Source organism: Arachis hypogaea, chromosome 1 (genome assembly GCF_003086295.3).
Source record: "Arachis hypogaea cultivar Tifrunner chromosome 1, arahy.Tifrunner.gnm2.J5K5, whole genome shotgun sequence".
In the NCBI taxonomy this organism is placed as follows: domain Eukaryota; kingdom Viridiplantae; phylum Streptophyta; class Magnoliopsida; order Fabales; family Fabaceae; genus Arachis; species Arachis hypogaea.
Genome location: NC_092036.1, coordinates 95,447,023 through 95,456,440, shown reverse-complemented (window position 1 = coordinate 95,456,440; position 9,418 = coordinate 95,447,023). Strand labels below are relative to the sequence as shown.

General features: G+C 37.2%; 2 protein-coding genes across 3 annotated transcripts; both read left to right on the top strand.

The window, feature by feature from the left end:
- Nucleotides 1-2,160: 2,160 nt before the first annotated feature.
- Nucleotides 2,161-6,233, top strand: LOC112697473 (protein SMAX1-LIKE 4). Of its 2 annotated transcripts, none has more exons than XM_025750672.3 (3): nucleotides 2,161-3,614; nucleotides 4,313-4,451; nucleotides 4,533-6,233. In XM_025750672.3, exons 1-3 carry the CDS (start codon nucleotides 2,260-2,262, stop codon nucleotides 6,126-6,128), a joined length of 3,090 nt encoding a protein of 1,029 aa, XP_025606457.1. In that variant the 5' UTR covers nucleotides 2,161-2,259; the 3' UTR covers nucleotides 6,129-6,233. The 2 variants fall into 2 exon arrangements, with proteins under 2 accessions (XP_025606457.1, XP_025606448.1); XM_025750663.3 differs by having other exon boundaries at nucleotides 4,310-4,451.
- A 1,100-nt stretch (nucleotides 6,234-7,333) lies between these two features.
- LOC112697465 (caffeoylshikimate esterase) lies at nucleotides 7,334-8,848 on the top strand. The gene has a single exon (XM_025750651.3). It carries the CDS (start codon nucleotides 7,700-7,702, stop codon nucleotides 8,681-8,683), a length of 984 nt encoding a protein of 327 aa, XP_025606436.1. The 5' UTR covers nucleotides 7,334-7,699; the 3' UTR covers nucleotides 8,684-8,848.
- The last annotated feature ends 570 nt before the right edge of the window (nucleotides 8,849-9,418 follow it).

Genomic DNA, 9,418 nt, shown 5'->3' with positions numbered 1-9,418 from the left:
TACCAAAAGCCGAAAATGTAATTTACGAACCTTCATATAAACATTTTGTTCATTTTCATCTTATCTTATTAATATTACAAAAATCTATCTAAATCATATATATAATAAGTAGTGTCACTGTCGTCGTTGTCTAGATCTATTTATTCCTTTAACATTATGTCATCTAATGATAAAGTTAATTATATCAAAAGTCCTTAATAATTATCATGCACAAATTAAATAAAAGCAACAACGTAACCCTTATCTAATAACAAAAATGTTAAAAAGGGAAGTTATTATTAATTAACCATATCTAAACAAATATATACTATATATAGTACGATATATATCTGGAGATCCTACCCCTCATGCATCGATCTCAATAAGAATCTAATCTATTGATAAGGATAAGATAAAGCTTTTATTAACTCGGATTAAAAGAAGATAGAAACTTAGTTTCAGTCAATTTTACGTGAAGTTGATAATTGAGAGTTATTAAATGAAAATTTAGTCAAATTAATCAAATTATTTAACAATTTTTAATTATTAACTTTATGTGAAATTAATTGCATCTGAATTTTTACATTAAAAGAAGGAATAAGAGAAATTATTAACTAGAATAATGCAACAAAAGTTAAACAAAATATTTTAGATTGAGACAAAGATAACTAACTTAGCTTTGACTTGGTCGAGTGGTCAGTTTACTCGTCCGTTTAAATAAATATTGGAGTTCTAAATTTCACTTTATATATGCAGTAACTCATTGACCTGCGATAAAGTCTTAAATAGAGCTTAGATCCGTGATGAATTAGTCTTTAACCTATGTTACGTGCAAAAAGTTTAAAATTAGGTTAAACTCTTGTAGGAGTTCTAAGAGAATAACAAAATGGAGCAATAATAACTATAACTATTGTGTATTAAAAAAAGGCAATAATGGTGGTATAGCACAGAAACACCCTTGCTTTTTGGGTACTTGGGGGGAATACTATGGTGTCTTTATTAAGACAAATTATGTTTTGGTATATGTATCCATGTTTATGTTTTGTACAAAGGAGAAAAGGAAAATGCATGTGATCTATTATTGCAATTTACTTTTATCTTCTTTTTATATTTTTAATGTGTTTGATGTTATTGTGTTCATTCTTTTTCCCTTTATTTTTGAATATTTTTGGTGGCCTTGTTGTTGGGTGGGAGTGGTGAGTAAAAATTTTGAATTTTTCGGGGTCCACAAACATGGGCAGAGAGACATGCAGTGAATAATAACCCGTAGCAGAAAATAACCAAGCAACTTAATCGAATCTACGTAGTCAATAGTTTTTGTGATCTATATATATATATATATATATATATATATATATGCTCTTCTTCTATCTGTATAATAACGATCAAATTATTATTAATCATGCATCAATAATATTATTCTGGTGCACCTACCACAGGAACACCTATACACTGCAGTTAAATTAAAGTTCAGCTTTTTATACTTGTTTCTCTCTATATATATATATCTCCTTACATATATATGATTGTATATTATTATATTATAAGTTAACCATGTTTTATATAATACAAAATTAATATAAGATCATGCATATGTATATGAAATCAGAGAACTGCAAGTGAGAGGGTATTAGCTAGCTAGCTAGTATTAATTTAAAATAAAGAGATAAAAGTGCTTGAAGACAAACATAATCATCTGATCTGTTGTTTTTAGTTAGTAATGTTTAAAATTATGAATTATTAGAGTAAAAAAATTGAGCTAATAACTAAAAAAATTTTGTTTTGTGGAATTAATAAAGATCAAAATTTAGACTTTTGTATTATAGAAGATTTATACTATATATTATAATTAAAATCATTTCTTTTAAAATTTTAAACTAATAAAAAATATATATAAATAATTATATCTCTAATTTAATTAAAAAATTTTAGATAATAATTTAACCAAATATATATTGTGAAATCATATCTAATATTTATAAATTAATAACTATCATTTTTATAAGAAGACATATTTAAATTTTCACCGTATCTAAATAAATTCTAAATATAGGTGGATTTAATTAACAAAAATAAAGTTGCTTTTAATTTAAATTAAAAATTAAAAGAAAAAGGAAAAGGAAAAGGAGAAAGATGGAGAATGAGAAGAAGTATAAAGAAGGTGGTGTGTGGTGTAATATTATTTGTATCTACCATCAACGATTCGATCATAGAAACCAACGAAATTCAAAAGCTTTCTCTGTGAGGTGGCGGCGGCGGGGTGGGGGTTCCATTCAAGTTATGCGCTCATCAGGACTACCTAACTGCGGCGGTTTGCAGCAGACTCTCACGGCGGAGGCTGCTTCTGTTCTCAAACACTCTCTTGTCTTGGCTCGCCGGAGAGGCCATGCTCAGCTCACTCCTCTCCACGTGGCACCCACTCTCCTCTCCCTCTCTCCCTCCTTCAAACGAGCCTGCCTCACTTCTCACCCTTCTTCTTCCTCTCAACACCTTCTCCATTGCAGAGCCCTCGAGCTTTGCTTCAATGTCGCCCTCAACAGGCTCCCCACCACTCCCTCTCCATTTCTTCACTCTTCTCTTCAACCTTCTCTCTCCAACGCCCTCGTTGCCGCCCTCAAGCGAGCTCAGGCTCACCAGCGCAGAGGCTGCGTCGAGCACCACCACCACCACCACCACCAGAACCACCAGAACCAGCCTCTTCTCGCCGTTAAGATCGAGCTTGAACACCTTACCATATCCATCCTCGATGATCCTAGCGTCAGCCGCGTCATGAGAGAAGCTGGCTTCTCCAGCACCGCCATTAAGAACAACTTGGAAGACTTGTCTAATAACTCTTCTCCACCTTCTTCTGTTTTCCATTCTTACAACGCTTCCGCTCGCGGTGGTGGTGTCTTTTCTTCTCCTTGCTCCCCTTCCGCTTCTGATAACACCACCAACCACCACCTTATCTTTTCTTCTCCGCCTAAAAAACCACCTTCCTTGCTGTACCCCTTCATCACCACCACCGCCACTGCACCATCATCTTCTTCTAAGGAGGATGATGTCAAAGCAGTTATGGATATTCTTCTAAGGACTAATCATAATAATAATAAAAAGAACAAGAAGAACGTTGTCATAGTTGGTGACTCCGTTTCGTTAACGGAAGCTCTTGTCGGAGAGATCACTGGAAGGTTTCAGAGGTCAGAGGTGCCTCATGAGTTGAAGACAACACAGTTCATCAGATTCCAACAATTCAGATCATTGAAGCACATGAAGAGAAGCGAAGTTGAGATGAAACTCATGGAACTCAAGAGGAAGGTGGATGATTCTTATAATGGCCATGGCATCATTATCTACATTGGAGACCTGAAGTGGACAGTGGAGGAAGAAGAAGAAGGGGACGACGGAGTTTGTGGCGGCGGCGGCGGTTGTTATAGCACAGTAATGGATCATGTTGTTTCGGAAATAGGCAAGTTGTTCTCTTCTACAACAACTGAATGTGGGGAAACAACAAAAAAAGTGTGGCTAATTGCAACAGCAACATATCAGACATACATCAGGTGTCAAATGAGACAACCCCCTCTTGAGATTCAATGGTCTCTTCACCCTCTTCTTCTTCCTTCACCTGGACTTGCCTTGACTCTCTATTCTTCCAGGTACTAACTAATCATCAACCTTTTCAATTTTTTTCATCACATTAAATTGTTTTCATGCGACAATAACTGTTAGATAATTTCACATAATAATTTATAGAAAAGTTGATTAATAAATAGGTTAATGTCTATTAGTAACTAGCTACTTTAGTGTTTAATGTAATTATGGAAAAATATGTAATCAGTGACTAGAAACTGCCTTGGTTAATAATTAACTAGGTTGATTTATTAATGCAAAAATTGTGAAGAAACAAGAATGGAAGAGAAAGTGAAAAAACATAAGCATGTAAAAGTTGGGCAGGCATGATGATTCGGGTTGAAAGCTTTATTGTTTGTTTTGCATATTGTTTCGTAGTACTATGTACGGTGGTCTGGGCTATGGTCTCAAAAGCAAGGTTGGTTGGTATAAGGCAGAAGTGATGCAGAGAAACCCTTTTTCTGCTTCGCTTTATTTTGTCAGTGCATAAACCTCTTAATTTGACATTACGCATTCACATGATACTCAGTTCGGGAAACACACAACTTTTACTTTATCAAAAGCAAGAATAATAATAACACAAGAAAAGCAAATCTTTTCTAAACTATGCATGCAACCCTTCTTCTTATTATTGGTATCAATTATGAACCAATAGTCATTTATCATCATCAATCAAGTGGTTTATCATTAGTTTATTTATTGAAGATTATTTTTTGGCCAGTAGTGTAATAGAAACAAAGCTCAATTGCTGTGAAGAATGTGCCTCAAATTATGAAAAGGAATCTCAATTTCTCAGACCAGGCCACAAGAAAACGTTACCTTTATGGCTTCAGCCTCATACCACCGAAACAAATCATCAGAAGGTATTAGTTAAACAAACAAATAAATTAAGTTTAGTGATTAGTGGTGGCTTAAGAATAATAATCGAATGTATTCAATTTCAGGATGAATTAACCGAGTTGAAAAGAAAATGGAATAGGCTATGCCAGTGTCTTCACCAAACCAAACAAGAAGCTCAGGATTATTGGAGCAACAACAATAGTTGGAATGCAAAGTCCTACACTTTTAACAATAATTCATCAAGTTCTGTGTCTTTTACAGCTAAACCAACACCAACACATAGCTCCAATCTTGTACCAAGATTCAGGCGTCAAAATTCATGCACCATTGAGTTCAATTTCAGCGATAAAAGGCAAGCAACAACAGAACCAGTCTTAGGTTTCATGGAATTATTGGAAGGTAAAGAAGTAATAAAGACTACTCTTGCTCTTGGGAATGGTGGTTCTGGTTCAGGTAGTGAAACGGTGGTGGTGGAAAATATAACCGATAGAACACTGCGAAGAGCTCATTTTTGTAAACTGTTGCAGGAGAATTTGCCATGGCACTCTGAGACTGTTCCTTCCATAGCAGAGGCCTTGCTTCATTCTAAATCCGCAAAACAAAGTAACATCACTTTGTTGTTCTTGCAAGGAAATGACAAAGTTGGCAAAACAAGGTTGGCACTTGCTGTTAAAGAATCACTTTTTGGCTCAGAAGACAACAAGTTTCTTCACATGGACATGCTGAAGGAGAAAGTGGCTTCCATGGCTTCACATTCTGAGATGCTGGTTCAAGCATTGAAATACCATCATCAAAAACTTGTGCTGATTGAAAATGTTGACTTTGCTGATGCCCAGTTCAGGAAATGCATCTCTGATGGATTTGAAACGGGAAAGTTTGGAAATTTAAGAATAGCTGAAGAGAATTCATCAAGCCAAGTAGTGTTCATATTGACAAGTGGTGGATTCACAAGCAATAATGAAGAGAAAAATCAGGACTTTGTGATGAGTTTTATGTTGCAGGTCAGTGAAACCAAGCCTAATAACTTGGAGCCACCAATTTTTTGCCACAAGCGCAGGGCTGAGCTGGATTTGTTTTCCAAGATCAAGAGACCAAGAATTGAAGAGAATAATGAAGATACATCCTTGGTTCATGAACAATGTAGTAGCAGAAAAAAGGACTTATCAAGAAACTCAAGCTTTAACACCCTTGATCTCAACATGAAAGCTGATGAAGATGATGATGACAAAACAGGAGAGAGTAGCCCAATTTCAAGTGATTTGACTCTTGAAACTGCGGCTGATCCACTGAACCCAAATGGATTTCTTGATTCCATTCAGAACAAGTTTGAACTCAACACAAGTCCAGCTAGGGAGAGGGAAAAGTCAGAGATGTTCTTAACTAAGATCAAAGGGTGTTTTGAGGATGCTTGTGGGAAGCAGAATCTGGTGAATTTTAGTGTAGATGAGAGGGTAATTGAGGAAATTTGTAATAGGTGTGGTTATTTTACTAACAGCCAATTTGATAAATGGCTGAAAGAAATTTTTCAAAGAAGCTTGTTAGAAAGAGTTAAGTATGGAGGGGGGGAAGAGAAGGGTATACTTTTTAGACTTTGTTGGAGTGGTAATGGTAAAGGAGATAATAGAAAATTGGATAGGAATGAGGGGTTTATGGGTTCATCTCTGCCAAAGTGTGTTCAAGTTAATTACTTGATGAGGTGAACGATTTTGGGTACTATTTAGAGGGTTTCTTTGTAAAATTGGTCCACAAGGTGTAAAATGGAAATGGAAATAGCTTTGTTTAAAGTGTTAATTAATCTTTCATAATAGCATGTGTTTGTTTTCCTTCCGTTTTATTTACTGAGTTCAATGGTCTTGAGAGAGTGGTGTTTTATAATATGCAACAACAAGGTATAAATAGGATCATGCAGATATATGTCAGTGTCAAATGAGTAATAAATTTGCATCTGTGTAAGTGTAACACATCCTTAATACTCACATTTAAAAAAAAAAAAAAAAATTTGGTGCTTTGGAATGAAAGGTTGGACCAAATGACAGAATAAGGTAAAACCAAAACAAAGTTTTATGCTAATTTTTCAAAACTTATTCTTTGATGTGCTGTGTAATCGAAGAACACCTCCATCATTATTATGTGTCTTCGAATTTCACCACCAATACATAAATATAGATATGCAGAAAGTATTAAGCAATCTAACTTTCTACACTAGAAGACAATATTGACATTATTGTTCCAATTTTATTTTTTCAAAGTTGTATATCATTACTTTGATCTCAAAGTGTTTCATGATTTATTGAACGGTAGAAGCTAAGTGCGTGCGTGTGTCTTTTTTCTCAAATTAAAAACACCATTATGATTTTAATTTTCTGCATTAAGATCAAGAAATTTTATATTGGTTTTAGAAAAAAGCATGCACTTGAATGTCCTGCTATTTTACTATTTTCATAATTATGCTCTATGATAGTTGAATGATAGATATTCACGATGGACATGAAATAAAATTGTCGTGGCAGTTCAAACTATGATTCCGAGAGGGAAAAAAATACAAATACAAATTCTTTATGTGAGCATGCATACCACTTGTTTGCTTAATATATGTTACCTGAAACTATTTTTCTTTTACTAAGATCTTAGATTGATTCAATATTATAAATTGATTCATTAAGAATGTTATTTACATTCTCCTAGTTGTGGCCCACCGTGTGACATTTTTGGCATTTGTTATATTGTACCAACCACATAATGATGGCTTTGAGTTTCTCCAAAAGGCATGCCTTCTAATTTGGCTCTTTCAAAACCTCAATGCTACTTGGGTCCTCGCTTTAATTAGTGGTAAGAGTTATCCAATTTTTTTAAGTTGACAGAATAGTTCACAAATCACAATGGTGGTGCAGTTCTTGTTGTAAAGTAAAGTACTCCTACTAAAGTTTTTAAAAAGAATACAAGTTTTAGGATCAGCGCAATAAGGCTGAAATCATTACCATCCTTGAGAAATGAAAAAGGTGTTGTGTTGACCATCTCTCGCATATTTTATTAACAGCCCAGTCTAAGAATAAACAGGCCAAAGTAGGCCCAAAAAGCGCGAAAATGGTGACCAAAAAACCAGGGCCCAAAAAAAAGTCACCAACCAGAAAGAAGGACTCGTTATCAGCTCACCAACTAGAAATTTTTGAGGAAGTGGTGGGGTCCACATGGGTCAGTTCACCAACTTCGAGGGACCCACCGCCACCTACTCCGAAGGCCATTCTTCTTAATTGCAGTGACTCGATAATTGATGCAAACAACAATGGCAGCAGAGAAAGCGGAGGTACCCCCTAACTTCTGGGGCCACATGCCCGAGGAGGAGTACTACACCTCCCAGGGGGTGCGAAACACCAAATCATTCTTCGACACGCCACACGGCAAAATCTTCACGCAGAGCTTCCTCCCATTGGACCTTCAACCTAACGAAGTCAAAGCCACCGTCTTCATGACCCACGGCTACGGCTCCGACACCGGTTGGCTCTTCCAGAAGATCTGCATTAACTTCGCCACCTGGGGATACGCCGTCTTCGCCGCCGATCTCCTAGGCCACGGCCGCTCCGATGGCCTCCGCTGCTACCTCGGCGACATGGACAAAGTGGCATCCGCCTCGCTCGCCTTCTTCCTCCACGTCCGCCGCAGTGAGCCGTACAAGGATCTCCCGGCGTTCCTCTTCGGTGAGTCCATGGGTGGTCTCGCAACCTTGCTTATGTACTTTAAATCAGAACCCGATACGTGGACGGGCCTGATGTTCTCTGCACCGCTTTTCGTGATCCCCGAGGATATGAAGCCCAGCAGGCTTCATTTGTTCGCGTATGGGCTTCTCTTCGGATGGGCCGACACGTGGGCCGCTATGCCTGACAACAAGATGGTTGGGAAGGCAATCAGGGATCCCGAGAAACTGAAGATCATAGCGTCAAACCCGAGGAGGTACACGGGTCCACCTAGGGTTGGGACCATGAGGGAGCTCCTTAGGGTTACCCAGTACGTGCAGGATAACTTCTACAAGGTAACGGCGCCGTTTCTCACAGTGCATGGCACCTCTGACGGCGTTACGTGTCCGTCTTCGTCCAAGTTGCTGTATGAGAAGGCTTCGAGTGAGGACAAGTCGTTGAAGCTGTACGAAGGGATGTACCATTCTTTGATTCAAGGGGAGCCTGATGAGAGTGCTAACCTTGTATTGAGTGACATGCGGGAATGGATTGATGAGAGGGTTCATAGGTATGGACATAAATAGCAACAATTCTTGGTAAAAATATTCGCTGGGTATGTATGAGTCTTAAGGGTCATTACTCATTATTCAAGACTTGATTAAAGATGAAGTGGAATTTGTTATCTCACTTATATGAACGGCGTTGTTAACATTTTAATTATATTATGTGGTACAACTTTCACTTGTGTCTTTTTTGTGTTCACAATTCACACATAATTTGAAGGAGTTTGTGATCCTGGCAGCTCAAAAATCTTGTCTGTACCTGGTACCTACATTTAAACAACAAAATGCTATTGAACTACCTGACTAGATGTTGATGCAGTCATGTAGATCGCAAACCATAAGCCAACGCAATAAAGTGTGTAACATAGTGTTCCAATGCTGTGTGATCCGCCCCAATAGGGTAGGGTGCCTCTTTTCGACTGAACAATAGGCAACAAACTAGCGGCGCTCGGGCAGTTAGACGGGATTTCATTTACAAAATAGAGAAAGGGTTAGTATAGTTCCATCAGGAAAAAGCTTCAATAATTAGCAATGTCAATGCATCGGCCAAACTCCAGTGTTGATTTTGAATGCTCGACCGTTTTGATCTAACGAAATTACATTGGAGCAGCCTTTGTAGCTTAGATAACTTGAAACCAACGTAATTAACCCCCCAACAACCATACTCGAGTTGTTGCAGTATTACCCTCAGCAATGAACAATGACACGTACTCTATACCTCTTACAATGTATTTCGAACCATTAATTTTATGTTAA